Source organism: Ovis aries, chromosome 18 (genome assembly GCF_016772045.2).
Source record: "Ovis aries strain OAR_USU_Benz2616 breed Rambouillet chromosome 18, ARS-UI_Ramb_v3.0, whole genome shotgun sequence".
In the NCBI taxonomy this organism is placed as follows: Eukaryota; Metazoa; Chordata; class Mammalia; order Artiodactyla; family Bovidae; genus Ovis; species Ovis aries.
Genome location: NC_056071.1, coordinates 22,046,623 through 22,068,213, shown reverse-complemented (window position 1 = coordinate 22,068,213; position 21,591 = coordinate 22,046,623). Strand labels below are relative to the sequence as shown.

At 44.1% G+C, this 21,591-nt stretch overlaps 1 protein-coding gene across 7 annotated transcripts in view; it reads right to left on the bottom strand.

Annotated features, from left to right (window-relative positions):
• The window catches only part of PDE8A (phosphodiesterase 8A), a 148,572-nt gene that overhangs the window by 54,160 nt on the left and 72,821 nt on the right, over positions 1-21,591 (bottom strand). For 6 of the 7 annotated variants that reach the window (XM_012098500.3, XM_060401660.1, XM_015101907.3 and 3 more), the window contains exons 2-5: positions 19,576-19,632; positions 17,982-18,172; positions 2,742-2,798; positions 2,022-2,076 (exon numbers count right to left, since the gene is read on the bottom strand). In XM_012098500.3, coding sequence (XP_011953890.2) covers positions 2,022-2,076; positions 2,742-2,798; positions 17,982-18,172; positions 19,576-19,632 — 360 coding nt within the window. Of the gene's footprint in view, positions 1-2,021; positions 2,077-2,741; positions 2,799-7,607; positions 16,653-17,981; positions 18,173-19,575; positions 19,633-21,591 lie in introns of those variants that run through there. The other variant, XM_060401663.1, reaches the window with a different exon arrangement.

Genomic DNA, 21,591 nt, shown 5'->3' with positions numbered 1-21,591 from the left:
CAGGTTATGGTCATTTTCCATCTGTGATCTCTAATCAGATGAGACCCTGTTATTACTGCTTTACACAGTAGAAAAAGATGCTGGTGCTGGGAAAGACTGAAGGCAAAAGGAGAAGGAAGCGGCAGAGGATGAGACGGCCGGATGGCATCACCGACTCAATGAACATGAGTTTGAGCAAACTCCGGGAGAGAGTGAAGGACAGGGAAGCCTGGTGTGCTGCAGACCATGGGGTCATGAAGAGTTGGACACGGCTGAGCGACTGAACAACAACAAATGTGTTTGTGTTCACCCCACATTCACAGTTTCTTGCTCCTCACTCTTTCTTGCCTTTCAGGCCTCCCACTTGGGACTTAGGACTCATCTTGCTTCTGCTTTAAGTATATCCTCCAGAATTTTCCTTTGAGAATCTGCTAGTTACAAATTGCCTCAATTGTCATATTTCTGTAAGTCTTGATTTCATCTCCATTTTTGAAAGTATTTATGCTAATTATAAGGGATCCCAGGTGGCACAGTGGTAAAGAATTTGCCTGCCAATGCCTCCATTCTAGTTATTCTTGCCTAGGAAATCCCATGCACAGAGGAGCCTGGCAGGCTACAGTCCATGGGGTCGCAAATAGTCAGATATGACTGAACAACTGAGTACATGCTAGGTATAACACTCTAGGAAGGCAGTTATTTTCTTTTATCACACTGAAAATACTATTCCACTGTTTTCTAACTTTAACCTACTGCTGCCGTGAAGCCAGCTGTTAGTCTGCTGTTCTGATTTTTTTCCCTCTGGCTGATTTTAATATTGTCTCTTTATTTTGTTTGTTTTTTCACTATGATATGTCCTCTTTTTATTTATTCTACTTTGGAATTCTGGAATCTGTGGATTATAGTCTTCCATCAGTTCTGGAAAATTCTCTTCAAATATAATGCCCCATTCTCTCTCCTACTCTTCTGTATCTCCAGTTATACAGATGCTAAACCATCCGCTCTATCCTCCACTTTTCTAAACTTCTCTAACTTATTTTCTGTTTTTGGATCTTTGTGCCACATGCTGGATAATTTCTTCTGACCTGCTAAGTTTTAAAATTTTCAGTTTATTACATGTGCATTTCTCAAAATTCAATTATGTTCTGCTTAAAATCTGCTACGTCACTTTTTATAACTTCCTATTCCTTGAAGGTATTTCTAAGCTTGTCCTGTCTTTGTCTCTTTACATATAATAAGCATAATCATTTCACGATCTTATCTGACAATTCTAACTTCTGAGGACTGTGAGGGCCTGCTCCCGCTGCCTCTCTCCCCTGCTAGTTCCCACTTGCAATGCTGCGTTTCCTTATGGATGGGTTAATGCTGACTGAGGGCTGCCTGCTGCCCTTGAATGATTATTTGCAGAGACTCTCTGAGGCTAAAGAAGAAGGAATTTCCCCTGGGAGGATGCGTATCTGCTTCTTCCAGATCCTTGGTAGTGCTTCCAGCCAGAATCAAGGGGTGAGGTTTCTCCATGACCTCATTGATATTTGGGCTACAAGTCTGCCCAATGATCAGCCTTATGTGAGCTCTCTCCATCATGATTCCCAAGGCTCACTAGCAACTAGCTGACCAAAGCCGGCCTAAGCTTTTTGGCTTAAGAGAAACCAAGAGATTAGAGCCAGGGGTAGAAAGAAATGGAGCCATGTTGGGTAGGTCTTACTTCCAGAATCCTTGAATTGGCTTTAAGGTTGCATGTATGCCTGTAAGCATTATTGACAACACATCCTATGGTACAACTTTTAACTAATGAGTAAGCCATTAAAGGAGATTTTTTTTTTATGTTTAGATGCATTTAGCAGGCATAGTTTTGAGCAACTGAGAAAGCAAAGTATTGTGGATTATCAGATTACCAGATTATGAAATTAAATCAAACTATAACACAGCATAAGGACAATTTTTCTTTTTCAAATTAATTCAAAACTATTGCCAGGCTCTAAAGCTGAGATAAAATAATCTGTCATGCTGAATTATACTTGCATAACAAAGAAGTGAGTACATACCCTTGTGAAGCCAGCAGCAATGAGGGACATCACACATGACTCTTCTCTATCCACTCTTTAAAAGAACAAGTAAATGGTTAGAGACAGTTTTTTCTAATCAGTTACATCTCACATCTGTATTTACTAATTTATATAATATTATCATTGGCATATAATCAATAGTTTTAGATGAATTAGATTAACGTACAAGTCAAATGTACAAAGGTAAAACAATGTTCTGTTTTAGTTTCACGCTGGCTTTTTGGCACCAGACATCACTGCTTGAAGCACAGAGATTACACTGAGAGCCAGACCACAGGCGTGAGCACGTGGCTGTGTGAAAATTTTAATTTAGACTAAATTATTTTCATTCTTTTCTTACCTCCCATTTTAATGAAATATAAAGTTTCCCCCAATTATGTATAATGTAAATTCTCATAGATAGTTTGAGTTAGAAGTCCCTAAGAAATATGTCCGGAAAACATTCATACTTCAGGAATGGCATTCTCCCTTGGTTGGCCCTTTTCTAAAGTGAAAGACAGTCCAAAATCACAAAACCTAGTGTTAAAGTACAAACTCCAGCCATGAATTTAACTGCCAAAGTGAAAGAAAATAAGAAAGCGGAAAAGGTCAAACTAGAAAGGGTGATGCCTATCACAGGACACAAGCTGATACTCAGGCCTCTGTTAATCACACACATTACACTGACATCTGAATTTCAAAAAAAGAAAAATATCTTACCTGCGTACTACACCAATAATAACTGTGTTTTCTGAGAGTTTTGATGATCTGATAGACCTTTAAAAAAAAGTTTTAAAATAAATTTAAAGCAATTCTTTAAAAACTAAATACACCTAAACCTAAATTTTGGTAGAACAGTTAAAGTTGGGGGAAAGTGAAAGATCGCTCCACACTCTGGAGTCACCTTCTTGGCTAACTTGACCTTTCTTTCTTCAGGAGACAAACTGCTAACCAGTGGCCTGTGGTGACTCTCAAAATTATGGAGCATGAAGACAGCAGCCAGCTCTGATGACATGCCTTCTATTTGTTCTTCTTCTGGTCTGAGCTGTTTCAGATGGAGAGTTTTCCCTACCTGGGGAATCCCCCTTACACGAGCAGGGTCACTCGTCTCTTCCTGTCAAAGGAAGATGCAGGTCTACATGTATCACAGCCAGCAGACGGTGACCATTACAGGGGGCGTGAGGCAGCCCGAGGGCCAGCTCTCCACTGCATTCTAAGCAGTGCAGAGAAGGGCTCCCGAGCAGGATGCAGGCAAAACAGAAAACAATAAATATTTAAAACTCAGAAATGCAAAGTGTTCTTATGCATCAGAATGAGGAGAATCAACCTCACAGGAAAAGTTAAGAACAGAAGACTGACGGAGAAAAGTAGAAAACACTGCTCTACTGAGTTACCCACGGAGTATGAGGCCACCCTTGGATGGTAAGGAGATCAAGCCAGTCACTCCTGAAGGAAATCAAGTCTGAATATTCACAGGAAGGACTGATGATGAAGCTGAAGTTCCAATGCTTTGGCCACCTGATGCGAAGAGCCAACTCATTTGGTAAGGACTTTGATGCTGGGAAAGATGGAGGGCAGGAGGAGAAGGGGATGACAGAGGATGAGGTGGTTGCATGGTATCCCTGACACAACGGACATGAGTTTGAGTAAATCCTGGGAGATAGTGAAGGACAGGGAAGCCTGGCTGCTCGTGGGGTCCATGGGGAAGCCTGTGCTGCAGTCCACGGTGCTGCAAAGAGTCGGACATGACTTAACAAAGGGACTGAAGAGGCTGCCAAAGGGACTGAATTTAACCCTTCTGGAGAAGCAGCTCCCAAGGAAGCCATGAGGAATGAAAATTCAGCCAAGAGATGAGAGAGGGCAGAGATAAACATGACAAAGAAGAGCAGAATATAAACTCCCCACTGAGATGTGCAATGGCTTTGACCCACCCTACACTGCAGGAAAGAACAGGACTCTCTGGAGAAGAAGAGCCAGGCCACAGGAAGGGGGAGGAACTTGGCCCCTGGCGCAGAAGGAAGAGACACACATTAGAGGGTGACTGCAGATGGAGGGGTATGCAGGGGGCTAGATTTGGACTCCCCCTGTCAAGACAGAAGCAAGCTGGCCCTTGGAGGATGTGTCCACGATGGGACAGAGAAGAGCCAAGACTCACTGCCTTACTTCAGTTCGGCTGGTTCAAGAATCACTTCTGTCACTTCTGAATCACAGAATATAGAAAATGACTGGTGTGACTATTTCTCCACTGTCCCAAGGATGACACATAACATAACCATTCCAGACGTGTGAGGGAAAAGTCAAGTCATCGTATGCAAAGGATGCCTCAGTTTGGGCAAAATTTTCCTGCAGAGGGCCAGACAGTAAGTATTTTAGGCTTTTCATGTCATATGGACTCTATCACAAGTACTCAATCCTGCCCCTGAAGCATGAGAGCAGGCACACACAAAACACAGATGAATGGGCCTGCCTGTGCTCCCCTGCTCTTACCCTTGCCTCAGGGTATTGAGGCTAAGTCTTCTTCTGGAGCTCAGGCGGAGCAAGGCTTAGAATCCAACAGTATATGCAGAGTAGCTCTGGGGTTGGGAAGCTGCTCAGGGATGGAGACGCTTCTCCACCTCCAGGGAACAGCCAGTCTCTCTCATGGGCCACACGGCTCATAACACATACACACTCTCTGTCAACATTTTTGCTTTTCCCAGTGTCCACTCTAAGCCCTATAGCTTCCATTTCTGCCTAGCATCTCCAGAGGGAACCAACTTAAAGGGCGCTTCTTGCATGGCTCTACCAGGGAGGTCACTGCAGGGCCTGCTGACCAGGCCCCAGTCCCATCGTGGTTGCCTGCCTGGAACAGAGCCGAGCTTACCTTCCTGGAGCAGGAGCCACAGAAAGGGCTGTGTGAGCTCAGAAGCATAACTGGCATGGCAGACACTCACACAGACGGGCCCCACCCACTTTTCAAACCTATTGGCTGCTACTCACCCCAGCACTAACCTTAAACAGGGAGTGAAAGATGCGGATTCACAAACAGTAGTTCCATGGCTTCTTAGGACATTTCTAGTTGTTCATCTGTTTATATTTCTATCATATCATGAAGATTTAGTGGGAGAAATGGCAACTCTGAAGTATGCCACCAGCCACCTCAAACCAGCTCATGACTTTTTACAGGAGAAACAGAGATCTGAGTGGTAACAGAGCAGGTAGGCAACCACACAGATGACCTCAGTAAGCAGGTCGGGACACAGGGATAAGGACATGGGGCTGAGGTCAAAGTGGAAGGAAAGACCATGTTTCCCAGAGACAAGTGCATCCCTCCAAAGGAGGTCTAACACTATGAAAAGGCAGGGGTGGTGTCCACTCTCACCACTATTATTCAACAGAGTTTTGGAAGTCCTAACTACAGCAATCAGAGAAAATAAATAAATAAAAGGAATCCAGATTGGAAAAGAAGTAAAGCTCTCACTGTTTGCAGATGACGTGATATTATACAAAGAAAACCCTGAAGATACTATCAGAAAACTACTAGAGCTAATCAGTGAATTTGGCAAAGTTGCAGGATACAAAATCAATACACAGAAATCACTTGCATTCCTATATACTAACAATGAAAAATCAGAAAGAGAAATTAAGGTATCAATCCCATTCACCAATGCAACAAAAAGAATAAAATATCTAGGAATAAACCTACCTAAGGAAACAAAAGAAGTGTATACAGAAAATTGTAAGACACTAATGAAAGAAATCAAAGGTGATATAAACAGATGGAGAGATACTCCATGTTCCTGGGTAGGAAGAATCAATATTGTGAAAATGACTATACTACCAAATGCAATCTACAAATTCAATGCAATCCCTATCAAATTACCAATTTCATTTTTCACAGAACTAGAACAAAAAATTTCACAATTCATATGGAAACACAAAAGACTCTGAATAGCCAAAGCTGTTTTGAGAAAAAAGAACGGAGCTGGAGGAATCAACCTTCCTGATTTCAGATTATACTACAAAGCTACAGCCATCAAGACAGTATGGTACTGGCACAAAACAGAAATATAGACCAATGGAACAAGATAGAAAGCCCAGAAATAAACCCACACACCCACAGGTACCTTATTTTTGACAAAGAAGGCAAGAATATACAATGGAGCAAAGATAGCATCTTCAGTAAGTGGTGCTGGGAAAACTGGACAGCTATGTGTAAAAGAATGAAATTAGGACACTTTCTAACACATACACAAAGATAAACTCGAAAGAGATTAAAGACCTAAATGTAAGAAACTATAAAACTCATAGAGGAAAACATAAGCGGAACACTTGATGACATAAATCAAAGCAAGATCCTCTATGACCCACCTCCTGAAAGACTGAAACCTGCTCAGTTGTGTCTGACTCTTTGTGACACCACAGACTCTACAGTCCATGGAATTCCCCAGGCCAAAATACTGGAGTGGGTAGCCTTTCCCTTCTCCAGGGGATCTTCCCAAACCAGAGATTAAACCTAGGTCTCCTGAATCGCAGGCAGATTCTTTACCAGCTGAGCCACAAGGAAGCCCAAGAATACTGGAGTGTGTGTAGCCTATCCCTTCTCCAGGAGACCTTCCCAACACAGGAATCGAACTGGGGTCACCTGCATTGCAGGTAGATTCTTTACCCCAGCTCCTAGAGTAATGAAAATAAAAACAAGTGGGACCTAGTTAAACTTAAAAAGCTTTTGCACAGAAAAGGAAATGATAAACAAGATGAAAAGACACCCCTCAGAATGGAAGGAAACTACAGCAAATGAAAAGATTGACAAAGGATTAATTTCCAAAATATACAAGCAGCTCATACAACTCAATACAAGAAAAAAAAACAACCCAATCAAAAGCTGGGGAAAAGACCTAAACAGACATTTCTTCAAAGACATACAGATGGCTAACAAACACAGGAAAATATGCTCAACATCGCTCATTATCAGAGAGATGCACATCAAAACTATAATGAGGTATCACCTCAAACTGGTCAGAATGGTCATCAACAAAAAGTCTACAAACAGTAAATGCTGGAAAGCGTGTGGAGAAAAGGGAACCCTCTTGCACAGTTGGTGGGAATATAAATTGATACAGCCACTATGGGAAGACAGTATGGAGATTCTTCTAAAAACTGGGAATAAAAACACCATATGACCCAGCAATCCCACTCCTAGGCATATATCCCAAGGAAACCAAAACTGAAAAAGACACATGTATCCCATTATTCATTGCAGCACTACTTACAATAGCTAGAACACAGAAGCAACCTAGATACCCATCAACAGATGAATGGATAAGAAGTCGTAGAACATATATACAATGGAATGTTACTCAGCCATAAAAAGGAACACATGAGTCAATTCTAATGAGGAGGACGAACCTAGAGCCTATTATACAGAGTGAAGTAAGTCAGAAAGAGAAAGAGAAAGATTGTATACTAACACATATATATGCAATTTAGAAAGATGGTACTGATGAATTTATTTGCAAGGCAGCAGAGGAGAAACAGAGAACACTTATGGACACGGGGAGAAGGAAGAGAGGATAGATGTATGGGGAGAGTAATATGAAAACTTACATTACCATATGTAAAGTAGATAGCCAATGGGAATTTGCTGTATGTCTCGGAGAACTCAAGCAGGGGCTCTGTATCAACCTAGAGTGGTGGGATGAGGAGGGAGATGGGAGGGAGGTTCAAGAGGGAGGGGACATGTTTATACCTACGGCTGACTCATGCTGATGCTTGACAGAAAACAACAAAATTCTGTAAAACAATTATCTTTCCATTAAAAAATAAATTTAAAAAAAGGTAGGAGTGTATTCTAGGCTTTTTACAGTCCATAAGAAAGAAGAACTGGCCAGGAAATAGGAATGCCAGGAACCTAGATTGAAAGCTAAGACTCTTTACCTTAGAATTCATGAAAACCAAGATAGAAATGACATGGCACCATCAAGATGTGCCCCCAGATGTAAGGAAGGAAGACTTCAAAGTCAGGAGAAAAGATGGGGCCTGAGTCCACAGCATGACGTTCTGCAGGCTGCGCAAGCACACTGGGAAGCCCCCAGAACCAGGCTCCCTGGTGTGACGCTTGTGACACAGCTGTGCACAACAGAACACTCTCAACAAGACTCAGCTCGCACGTCAAAGACGTGCAGAGGCAGGGAATCCACGCTGCTATGGCACTTTGCAACATCAGGAACCTAGCTTTTCCTGTCTTGGTTTCTTCCCATAATCCAAGACAGATGCCGAGCTCTAGCCATAATCTAGAGAACAGTTAAGAAAGGCGTGCCTTCTCCCTTCACGGACACTTTCCAGAAAATGCACATGACGTGCCCATTGCCCAGCGGCAAGAAAAGCTAGGGGGCGCAGTGTATGTTCTAGGTGGCTGTCTTCCCAGAAACACTAGAAATTCTACTATTAAGAAAAGAGTAGGGACTGCACTGGTGGTCCAGTGATTAAGATTCTGCGCTTTCACTGCAGGGGGCGTTGGTTCGATCCCTGGTCAGGGAACTAAGATCTTACATGCCCCATGGAACAGCCAAAAGAAGAAAAGAGTAGAACTGGATATGGAGGGGTGGGAGTGGGGCAGGCAACTGCCAGTGTCAAGATGCACCAGGGAACTACAAATAGTTCTGAGGATGGCCTTGACACGAAACCAGAGGAAGGCCACAAGCTGGAGGCTTTCTCTAAGAGCACAGCAAAGCCTTTCCATGAGTTAAAGTTTACAAAAGCCCAAGTCCATCATATGTACTTTGACACTGTTCCCTCTGCTACGGGGAATGGAGTTCACATGGACAAGAATGGAATTTACAGTAGTAAATAAAGGATGATCTTCAAACCATGGTAAGTGCAGAGATGGTTATGAAAGCATCCAGCACTGAGTGCAGTCTCGCTTCTACACTCAACACAGAACATCTGTCCATGTACGTGGGGTTTCTGTGTGGTGCTTTATTTCCCCCATCTTCTTTCGTAAAAATCTCCCCTTCCATTACGGTGCCCTGCTCCTGCTGCACAGAGGAGTATTTCTTCATTCCTTCTGAGGACACTAAGCGTACGTCTTCTAAAAGGTTCATCGGAGGGGTTTTTTGGCAGCTTTTAAAAATATATTCATTATTTGGCTGTGCTAGGTCTCAGTTGTGGCATGCTGCATCTTTAGCTGTCGCCTGAAAGCTCTTAGTTGCAGCATGTGGGATCTAGCACCCTGACCAGGGATGGAACCTGGGCCCCCTGCATTAGGAGCACAAAGTCTTAGCCACTGGACCACCAGGGAAGTCCCTTCAGCTGCTTATAGAAAATAATTTTCTTAGTCTTTAAGGCTGTTCTTTCCCCCTCCATTACTTGGCAGCTTTTTACAGGGCCCCATCTTTGTTCTTGAACTGGAGGGTCATCAACCAGGCAGCGTGTCTGCAGCAGGGAGGGTCAGAGGTGACTGCCTGGGCGTTAGCAGCCATCCTTCTCATAGGTCTGGGCCTGCAGAGCGGTCAACAGGAGCAAGTTCGTGCTCAGAGCACACCGCCAGCAGGTGTGCACGGGTCTGCTACACAGAGCGGCCTCCTGGCCTGCTCGCTCTCCCCTTCTCTCAACTGAGAATTAAAGCAGTTCACTGCCTTGATACCGCAGTAGGTGAAGGACTGATGCCAGGCTCCTCACGCCTCCAGCCTTCTTAAACACAGCAAGAGAAACCATATCTTTGTCTGCCTCCCTCTGCTCCCTGTCCTGTGTTTCCAGTGGATGTAGAAAGCGAGTCACAGAAGTGGTGGTGCTCGGCTCTGGCTGGTGTGGCTCCAGCAGCAGGCTCAGAGGTACGCAGCTGGAGTGAAGCTAGCTTCTTCCCTCCTCCTTCCTCTAGGGCCTGGGATTTCAGCTGTAGAAGACATTCCCAGAACAGGCCCCTCTACTAGTCCCCACAGCATAAGAAACTTGGCAGGGAGCCTGTCCTTCTCTGTCTCCCGACTTCCGACACATCTGTCATCTTATCTTGGTTTGCTAATGGCCGTGGTCAGCTTTTGTCGCCATGGGAAGTTGGGAGGGGGCCCTGGCCTCAGCAGACTGGCTGGCCTCGGCCCTGTCCATCTCCTACTTCACTCTCCAGGTGGCAGCCATGACTGCTGAGAAAAGTCAGCAACTGACGAAAAACCCTACTCAGGGGTTTTGATCAGGTGTCCCAGAAGGAAGATGAAGGGACAGACAGAGCTCCGCCAGGGCTAAGGTCTCGTGAGACGTGTAAGTGGAAAGCAGGTTCAGGAGGGAGATCCTGGATAGAGTCCTTGAAGGGACAGTCAAGCAGGCAGGAGGGAGATCCTGGAGAGTGTCCTTGAAGGGACAGTCTAAAGTGGGCAGGCCCCCTTAAAGGGATGATCTCAAGGGATATAAGCCAGGTAAGGGCCAGAATGGAGATGAAACTGACCAGCAAGATAAATCAAGGTCCACTCTTACCTCTAGAAAACTCCTTACAAATGGCACAAGGGTCCCTCCCCCTTGTAAATCCTCAGCCAACAAGACAAATATGACGTGGTAGAAAACAGCTAGTGAGAGAGACTCCGGATTCTCGACAGGGCTGTGACACAGCCATCAGGAAGGGAACGTGACTGGGGTGCATGTGCAGAGGTCAGCTCTCCAGCCAACACAGCGGGGAGCACTACTCTGCTTGCTCCACACTCGTCCTCCCAAACCTGTGGGCTTTCCAGTTCTGGAGCCAGGCTGACAAGAGCTCCTGACTGGAGGAAGGTACAGAGAAGAGACCCTCTTTCTGGGACTGGACTATGAGACCACACTTTGTGACAGCAGTGAGGATGTGTCCACCCCGAAAAGACCGTCCCTGCCCTCAGATGTTGGAAAGTGGGGGAAAGGGATTAGAACTGTTCTAGTGACCCCCGGGCCAAATATGGACAAAGCTGGGCTCAACATGGAGAACTCCTGAAACCTAGGACTGCCCCTTGGGACCCCTAAGCCCCAGGAGAGGCTGCGCAGATGGTGGTGGGGACTTGGAGAGGACATGCACACATGACAGTCTGTATGTCTCTAAAACCACATAAGAAGCAACCCAAGTCACCTTCTCTATTTTGAAACTGTAAAACTGGACATTTATATATCAAGAAAAGTTTGCTGAGTAAGTTACCCTATTTGTTTAGAGGGCTTCCCTGGTGGCTCAGATGGTAAAGAATCTGCATGAAAAGTGAGAGACCCAGGTTCGATCCCTGGGTCAGGAAGATTCCATTCCCAAAATATGTAAAAATATAACATTTTCCCACCTGAAAAAGTGGGGCATAATTGCATGTCATATGTATTTGTTGTTATTTATTCACTAAGTTGTGCCCAACTCTTCTGTGACCCCATGGACTGTAGCCCACCCAACTCTTCTGTCCATGGGATTTCCCAGGCAAGAAACTGAAGTGGGTTGTCATCTCCTCCAAGGGATCTCACTGACTCCCAGGGATTTGGAACCTGTGCATCCTCCAAGGGCAGGCAGATTCTTTACGAGGGAAGTCTTATATGTATTTTTCAGTTCAGTTCAGTTGCTCAGTCGTGTCCGACTCTTTGCAACCCCATGGGCTGCAGCATGCCAGGCCTCCCTGCCCATCACCAACTCCAGGAGCTTACTCAAACGCAGGTCCATTGAGTCGGTGATGTCATCCAACCATCTCATCCTCTGTTGTCCCTTTCTCCTCCTGCCCTCAATCTTTCCCAGCATCAGGGTCTTTTCCAATGAGTCAGCTCTTCGCATCAGGTGCCCAAAGTATTGGAGTTTCAGCTTCAACATCAGTCCTTCCAATGAACACCCAGGACTGATCTCCTTTAGGATGGACTGGTTGGATCTCCTTGCAGTCCAAGGGACTCTCAAGAGTCTTCTCCAACACCATGGTTCAAAAGCATCAATTCTTCAGCACTCAACTATCTTTACAGTCCAACTCTCACATCCATACATGACTACTGGAAAAACCATAGCCTTGACTAGACAGACCTTTGTTGTTAAAATAATGTTTCTACTTTTTAATATGCTGTCTAGATTGATTATAACTTTTCTTCCAAGAAACAAGTATCTTTTAATTTCATGGCTGCAGTCACCATCTGCAGTGATTTAGGAGCCAAAAAATATAAAGTCTGTCACTCTTTCCCCATCTATTTGCCATCAAGGGATAGGACTAGAGACCATGATCTTAGTTTTCTGAATGTTGAGTTTTAAGCCAACTTTTTCATTCTCCTCTTTCACTTTCAACAAGAAGCTCTTTAGTTCATCACTTTCTGCCATAAGGGTGGTATCATCTGCATATCTGATGTTATTGATATTTCTCCTGGCAATCTTGATTCCAGCTTGTGCTTCTTCCAGCCCAATGTTTCTTATGATGTACTCTGCATATATGTTTATGCAATAAACTGTGGAAAATTCTGAAAGAGATGGGAATACCAGACCACCTGACCTGCCTCTTGAGAAATCTGTATGCAGGTCAGGAAGCAACAGTTAGAACTGGACATGGAACAACAGACTGGTTCCAAATAGGAAAAGGAATACTTCAAGGCTGTATATTGTCACCCTGCTTATTTAACTTATATGCGCAGCACATCATGAGAAACGCAAGCTGGAATCAAGACTGCCGGGAGAAATATCAATAATCTCAGATATGCAGATGACACCATCCTTATGGCAGAAAGTGAAGAGGAACTAAAAAGCCTCTTGATGAAAGTGAAAGAGGAGAGTGAAAAAGTTGGCCTAAAACTCAACATTCAGAAAACGAAGATCATGGCATCCGGTCCCATCACTTCATGGGAAATAGATGGGGAAACAGTGGAAACAGTGTCAGACTTTATTTTGGGGGGCTCCAAAATCACTGCAGATGGTGACTGCAGCCATGAAATTAAAAGACGCTTACTCCTTGGAAGGGAAGTTATGACCAACCTAGATAGCATATTCAAAAGCAGAGACATTACTTTGCTGACTAAGGTCCATCTTGTCAAGGCTATGGTTTTCCTGTGGTCATGTATGGATGTGAGAGTTGGACTGTGAAGAAGACTAAGCACTGAAGAATTGATGCTTTGGAACTGTGGTGTTGGAGAAGACTCTTGAGAGTCCCTTGGACTGCAAGGAGATCCAACCAGTCCATTCTGAAGGAGATCAGTCCTGGAATTTCTTTGGAAGGAATGATGCAAAAGCTGAAACTCCAGTACTTTGGCCATCTCATGCAAAGAGTTGACTCATTGGAAAAGACTCTGATGCTGGGAGGGATTGGGGGCAGGAGGAGAAGGGGACGACAGAGGATGAGATGGCTGGATGGCATCACTGACTCGATGGACACGAGTCTGAGTGAACTCCGGGAGTTGGTGATGGATAGGGAGGCCTGGCGTGCTGCGATTCATGGCGTCGCAGAGTTGGACACGACTGAGCAACTGAACTGAACTGCATATATGTTAAATAAGCAGGGTGACAATATACAGCCTTGACCTCCTCCTTTCCCGATTTGGTACCAGTCTGCTGTTCCATGTCCAGTTCTAACTGTTGCTTCCCGACTTGCATACAGATTTCTCAGGAGGCAGGTCAAGTGGTCTGGTATTCCCATCTCTTAAAGAATTTTGCAGTTTGTTGTGATCCACAGTCAAAGGCTTTGGCATAATCAATAAAGCAGAAATAGATATTTTTCTGGAACTCTCTTGCTTTTTTGATGCTCCAACGGATGTTGGAAATTTAATCTCTGGTTCCTCTGCCTTTTCTAAAACCAGCTTGAACATCAGGAAGTTCACAGTTCACACTCTGTTGAAACCTGGCTTGGAGAATTTTGAGCATTACTAGCATGTGAGACGAGTACAACTGTGCGGTAGTTTGAGCATTCTTTGGCATTGCCTTTCTTTGGTACTGGAATGAAAACTGACCTTTTCCAGTCCTGTGGCCACTGCTGAGTTTTCCAAATTTGCTGGCATACTGAGTGCAGCACTTTCACAGCATCATCTTTTAGGATTTGAAACAGCTCAGCTGGAATTCCATCACCTCCACTAGCTTTGTTCATAGTGATGCTTCCTAAGGCCCACTTGACTTCGCATTCCAGGATGCCTGGCTCTAGGTGAACGATCACACCATTGTGTTTATCTGGTCATGAAGATCTTTTTTATATAGTTCTTCTGTGTATTTTTGCCACCTCTTCTTAATACCTTCTGCTTCTGTTAGGTCCATACCATTTCTGTCCTTTACTGTGTGCCCATCTTTGCATGAAATGTTCCCTTGGTATCTCTAATTTTCTTGAAGAGATTTCTAGTCTTTCTCATTCTATTGTTTTCCTCTATTTCTTTGCATTGATCTGAGGAAGGCTTTCTTATCTCTCTTTGCTCTTCTTTGGAACTCTGCATTCAGATGGTGTATCTTTTCTTTTTTCCTTTGCTTTTCGCTTCTCCTCTTCTCACAGCTATTTTTAAGGCTTCCTCAGATAACCATTTTGCTTTCTTCCAATTCTTTTTCTTGGGGATGGTCTTGATCTCTGTCTCCTATACAATGTCACGAACCTCCGTCCATAGTCCTTCAGGCACTCTATCAGATCAAATCCCTTGAATCTATTTGTCACTTTCACTGTATAATGGTAAGGGATTTGATTTAGGTCATACCTGAATGGTCTAGTGGTTTTCCCTACTTTCTTCAATTTAAGTCTGAATTTGGCAATAAGGAGTCATGATGTGAGCCACAGTGAGCTCCTGGTCTTGTTTTTGCTTACTGTATAGAGCTTCTCCGTCTTTGGCTACAAAGAATATAATCAATCTGATTTCGGTGTTGACCATCTGGTGATGTCCATGTGTAGAGTCTTCTCTTGTGCTGCTGGAAGAGGGTGTTTGCTATGACCAGTGCATTCTCTTGGCAAAACTGTGCTACCCTTTGCCCTGCTTCATTCTGTACCCCAAGACCAAATTTGCCAGTTACTCCAGGTGTTTCTTGACCTCCTACTTTTGCATTCCACAGTAAAAAAAAAAAAAAAAAAAAAAAAAGTAGAGCATATATTTAAAGTGGATAACCAAAATAAATAAATAAAGTGGATAACCAACAAGGTCCTAGTGTATAGCACAAGGAACTCTGCTCAATGTTATGTGGCAGCCTGGATGGGAGGGGAGTTTCAGGGAGAATGGACACATGTATACGTATGGCTGAGTTGCTCTGCTATGTACCTGAAACTATCATAATACTGTTAATCAGCTATACTCCCACAGGAAATAAAAAGTTAAAAAAAAAAACAGCAGAACATAACTACCACCATTGAATCTTTCCCTTAGAGCCCTGGATGGTCTAGCAAGGCCATGTTTGCAAGTGCGAAGGTCACGGTTCTGCACACATCTGTGGCCGGGTCTGGACTTGGATGAGACTGTGAAGGCAGCCAGGGTTTCCTCAGCGCCTCATCCCTCTCACCTCTTCTATCTGGGCTCTCTGGCCCTCTTCAGACACCTCTCCTGCCTCGCAGCACTCCGTCAAGACTATAAGCACAATGTAGCTGAGACATTTTCTTCCCTTCCTCTGAATGCCATCCATCAAATGTTGGAGAGAGAAAGGATCTTGGAAACCAAATGTTCCAGATTTACAGCTGAGAAAACACATCCTCAGAGAAGATGTAAAGTGACCTGAAGGCCAGAGGCTAGGCCCCAGGGTCAGGACTCCCTCCACACCTCCGCAGCCCTCACAGGGGCACTGCCAGATGGCACGTCCGACAGATCTGGCTCCAGGGACAATGGCTAACTGTCATCAACCTGACAGTAACAGGAAAGGGAGGCAGGCAGCACAGCAGGCCTGAGACCAAGGCCGGGGGCAAGTCTGAACAGACGTGGATCACACCAGGGCGAAAGCCACCTTGTCTGACCACCTAACAGGTGAATTCTCAAGTACACAGAAGTCACCATGTACCTATAAACAGCCTTCTGATGGGATGTCAATTTCTTGTCAGCTCAGTTTTTAAATCGTTACATTAATATTTAGCTTTTGATCTTGTCTAGCTCTTAAAAATCAAGATTTAAACATTCCTAAAATTAACACCCAGCCCCATCACTTCATGGCAAATAGATGGGGAAACGGTGTCAGACTTTATTTTTTTCGGCTCCAAAATCACTGCAGATGGTGATTGCAGCCATGAAATTAAAAGATGCTTACTCCTTGGAAGGAAAGTTATGACCAACCTAGACAGCATATTAAAAAGCAGAGACATTACTTTGCCAACAAAGGTCCGACTAGTCAAGGCTATGGTTTTTCCAGTGGTCATGTATGGATGTGAGAGTTGGACTATAAATAAAGCTGAACGCAGAAGAATTGATGCTTTTGAACCGTGGTAATGGAGAAGACTCTTCAGAGTCCCTTGGACTGCAAGGAGATCCAACCAGTCCATCCTAAAGGAAATCAGTCCTGAATATTCACTGGAAGGACTGATGTTGAAGCTGAAACTCCAATACTTTGGGCACCTGATGCGAAGAGCTGACTCACTGGATGCTGGGAAAGATTGAGGGCAGGAGGAGAAGGGGACGACAGAGGATGAGATGGTTGGATGACATCACTGACTCAACGGACATGAGTTTGAGTAAGCTCCGGGAGTTGGTGATGGGCAGGGAAGCCTGGCATGCTGCAATCCATGGGGTCGCAGAGTCGGACACAACTGAGTGACTGAACTGGAACTGGAAAATTAACACATTATAAAATTTTACATTATATTCAAATTATGATTTGTCTTCCCCCAAGTAAAGCTTCCTTTTAAATAAAACTGCTATTTCACTTTTGCTTTGCTTCCATCAGCAACAAATGACTCTTCTTGAGAAAGCAACTTTCTTAGATTTATGTCTGCCTCACAAATTCTCTCATGATACTGATTTTCTGCAAGTATTAAAAACAAGGGATATTTGCCTAAGATTGGCAGACAATGTTCAAATGTGTTGTAACTTTTAAAACATCTAGAAAATGACAATAACTCTTGTTGCAGTCCTATGCAGGTGACAGTTGTGGTTAATGACATACGGGATTTCATCTTAACCCTTAACAGTTCACATTCATATTTTCTTACTGCTTTAAGCAAAGCAAAATGAAACAAAAGAGATAAAGACCACTCCTAAAAGTAATAATATTCTAAAGTGAAAGTGTTAGTTGCTTAGTCGTGTCTGACTCTTTGTGACCCCACGGACTGCAGCCCACCAGGCTTCTCTGACTATGGGATTTCCCAGGCAAAAATACTAGAGTGGGTTGCCATTTCCTTCTCCAGGGGCTCTTCCCAACCCAGGAATCAAACACAGGTCTCCCGCATTGCAGATGAATTCTTTACCGTATCAGCCACCAGAAAGAAAAGAAAAGTTATGACCAACCTAGATAGCATATTCAAAAGCAGAGATATTACTTTGCCGACTAAGGTCCGTCTAGTCAAGGCTATGGCTTTCCCCGTGGTCACGTATGGATGTGAGAGTTGGACTGTGAAGAAGGCTGAGCGCTGAAGAATTGAACCGTGGTGTTGGAGAAGACTCTTGAGAGTCCCTTGGACTGCAAGGAGATCCAACCAGTCCATCCTAAAGGAGATCAGCCCTGGGATTTCTTTGGAAGGAATGATGCTAAAGCTGAAACTCCAGTACTTTGGCCACCTCATGTGAAGAATTCTTGGAAAAGACTCTGATGCTGGGAGGGATTGGGGGCAGGAGGAGAAGAGGACGACAGAGGATGAGATGGCTGGATGGCATCATGGACTCGATGGACGTGAGTCTGAGTGAACTCTAGGAGTTGGTGACGGACAGGGAGGCCTGACGTGCTGTGATTCATGGGGTCACAAAGGGTCGGACACAATTGAGAGACTGAACTGAACTGATCAGCCACCAGGGAAGCCCGATAATATAGTCTAATGTCTTGTTCATTTTACATGCACGGAAAGCAACTTAAAAGACACTGAATTCAACTGAATGTATTTCAGGACTGCATTTATTGTCACAAATGCCACAGGACTCTCGAGGCCCACTTCTCAGGCTCACCTGCACAGCGCCTCAGCATCCAGATGTCGGGAATTTCTGTGGTCTATAATGATGATGTCATGGTGTTTGTCCAAGAAACAGGCGAGGGCAGTCTGAGCCTCCTTGGTAACTGTACACATAAACCCTGCTTTTTCACACGCCCTGCAGAATCCATTACACTGGTTATCTTCTTTGGTAAACACTAAAAGTACCTGAATCAAAAAAGCATGAACACTTCTTTAAAAAAAAAAAAAAAAAAAGATGCTGTTAGAACTGTCATGTCTTAGAAGCCCATAGAAAACTCCCAAGTGTTTTCAAGGCAAGTATACATATGTAAGCATTACAATCTGTTGAGTAAATCCTTTTCCTCCACGTAACTCAGCAATGTTACTGCTCAGCTCCCTGAAACAAGAGCTATTCTAGCTGTTCTGAGTCTGAAAGTCAGAGCATGGGTCAAATGCTTATTTCTTTTGCTAATAAGCCCACTGGAAGAATTCAACAAAAACTTAAGTATTTCATCTTAATACCAAATCAATCAAAACACAAATTTTAGTTAACAGGAAGTTAACTAGGTTACGTCCTTAGACGGTAAATGCCAATAATTCAGTCAAGCTCTTAAAATACTTAATACTTTAAATAATATTTAAAGTATTAAATAATCTGACTCAAGCCTTCTTAATTCCTCCAAGTTTAAAAAAATTACTTTGATTGTAAGACAGGAGATCAAAGCAGACCAAAATGTGACACTTTCAAACCTGCTCATTTAGTGACACGGGAATAGCTCCAGGTGCAAGAGCCAGCTGGCGCCCCTGTGCCCGGCCCGGGCAGGTGAGGCCTGCAGCTGCCTCTGCCCTGTGCGGCCAGGTGCCTGTGCCAACCTGGTAGGGCGTGCCGCCCCATCCCCCTTCACACCCAGGCTGGCCGGCCTGAGGGGAAGAGACTGCAAAGCCGACAGAAACTCTGTTCCTGAAGACTGGGTTCCTCTAAGCTTACTGGGGTGCACAAATACAGCAGAAGCAAACAGCAAATTTCCGCCAGTGCTTTTCCCGTGTTACAAATTCTAACAGTGTGTGTACCTGGGGCATCTGGTCATTCTGGAGCTTAATTTCAGTTGGTTATTTTCTTTAAGATTTTGGACTAGAAAATTTGCAGATAGTTTCTCTCTGCTGGAGCTGATTCAGTACCCTTGCACAGACTACGCTTTTACTCTATTTTAGAAAATTTCAAACCTACAGGAAGTTATGAATGACAATGAATGCCCCTCTTCTAATTTCATGAGTTGGTAACATTTTTACACCTTTGCTCTCTCTCTCTCCACACACACACACACAATTATTATTATTTTGCTGAACCTTTTAATTTTTAAAGTAGGTTGCAGACATTTCCTCATCTGTAAATACAGATGATTCATACAGAATAAATACAGAATAAATTCATCTATATTTCTAAGAAAAAAATATTCCCTGATATAACTGTAGTACTGCTATCAAGTTCAGGGAATTTAACATGGATCTAATATTTTATCTAAAAGAGAAGATTACTTTCAGTGTATATCCTTTACCGCCCCATTTTTAGAGACAATTAAGGTGAGGATTATAGCACTGTGTATTATTACCTGGAGTTGATCTGGATGAAATCTCATGGGGCCAAATTGCACATCAGCTACTGCTACCTGAAAGAAAAAGATCTGCTTAAAATTAAAAAGAAAAAAAAAATAAACTTCCTTAAATGTTGCTCTCTCTAATCAGTGCCACCGATGAAAGTGAAATTTCTACTCTAGAGAAAAATTACATAAATACTTATTAGATGGAGAGAACCCAGGTTTCTCCTTATAAACCCAGGAAAGGTGGAGAAGGACAAACAAAATGTGTCTGCTCTCGGCTTCTCTTTTTCTAGCTGTGTGTGACTCTAAGTGAGCTGCCCACCCTCAGCCTCAATTCCTCACTTGTTACAGAGATCAGGAGGCATACAATATAAAGAACCCCACAGATTAGACACTGAATGAACGCTGGGTCCTTACCATGTCTACTCCCGTCTTTCCCCTGACGGACAAGGAACCCTTACATCTAAAATGGCACAAAAATAATGAAATCCAGTAAGCAGAACCACAGGACATTAGAGCCAAAGACACCTTCTCTATACACAATGGTTATCAATAAATGCTTATTGGAAATTCCCTGGCGGTCCAGTGGTTAGGATTCCTCACTCTCACTGCTGGAGCCCGGGTTCAATCTCTGGTGGGGAACTATGATCCCACAAGCCACACAGAGGAAAGAAAAGAAAGCTTATCTACTTGAGAACTTAAAACCAACACACAAAGATAAATACAGTATCATTGGGGACTTCTCCAGTGGTCTGGTGGCTAAGACTCCACGTGGCCAATGCAGGGGGCCCAGGTTCGATCCCTGGTCAGAGAACCAGATTCCACATGCCGCAACTAAGAATTCGCGTGCCGCAAACATAAAAAAGATCCCATGTGCTGCAACTTAGGCACAGCACAGCCAAATAAATAAATAAGTTAATAATTTTTTAAAATGCAATGCCATAACCAAACCCCAGCAAGTAATAAGAATCACAGTGCCAATGGAGAGCGCAGTATACCCGGGCGCTGCACTAAGGGCTGAACATAGTTATATCTCAGTGCATCTCTGCAACACGTTGGGAGTTCACACTGGGAATTGGAGGTTCCAAGCACTTCGTTTAAGGCCACACAGTAGCTGGGACTGCGCCAACCAGTCTGTTTAGTTCTATAAATTGTGCTGCAAGCCCAGGGCCACTGGAAGGGCTGGGAAGTCTGTGCGCTACAAAAGGAGCACAAGGGAGGGGGGGTGGAGGCTGAAACCCAGCCCCAGGCCATGAGCCCCGGCCCTGGGCTGCTACCCGGAAGAAGAGACACATTTTTGCAGTTTCTCCAGAAACAGTGTGTGTGTTGGCAGGACTCCTACACTACTGGAGGCCTCTGGGTGATGGTGCGATTTCAAACGAAACCCACAGCAGCAGCAGAATGAGATCTGGAAACCTTCTCACAAGATACTTCCTACCTGCCTGCCCAGGCCCCATTTCTCCCCATCCTACAGTAAATCCATGGAACAAAACCTGTGGAGTGACGGAGGACATCCGTGTCTACTTCTAACTGTGAGAAGCTGATATCTACTAATTATGGGACGAAGGCTCAGTTTCCTTGCTTTGTAGGAACCTCATCCCTCAGAAGGTGTAAGGACGAGGGTCGCTGCTCCTCTAGACTCGAGACTGAGGACGGATCTCTGCAGTGTAAAGGAAGGGTGAGCACGGACATCCCATGGCACCGTCTCTCCTCCGGAGCTGGGCAGCCCCAGATGGATGCTGAAGCCAGAATTTCTGAGAGATGATGACCCAGGAGGCCCCAAGAGAGTCTCGAGACAGAGAGGCACTCTGTACAGTCGCTCTCACAATGCATTAGGAAGGAAGGCAAGAGGCACCAAGAACAATGAAGTTTTTGTTGTTTTTTTATTAGGAAGTGAATTAAATCAAAGAACAAGAAATGACAGAAGCCTACTGCTTGAAGAAGACAGTGAAGCCACTGAGGAAGAAGGAAGAAAATGACAGGAAAAAGAAGGAAAATTCATTTTGCTAATTTTCTACAGTGTTGAGA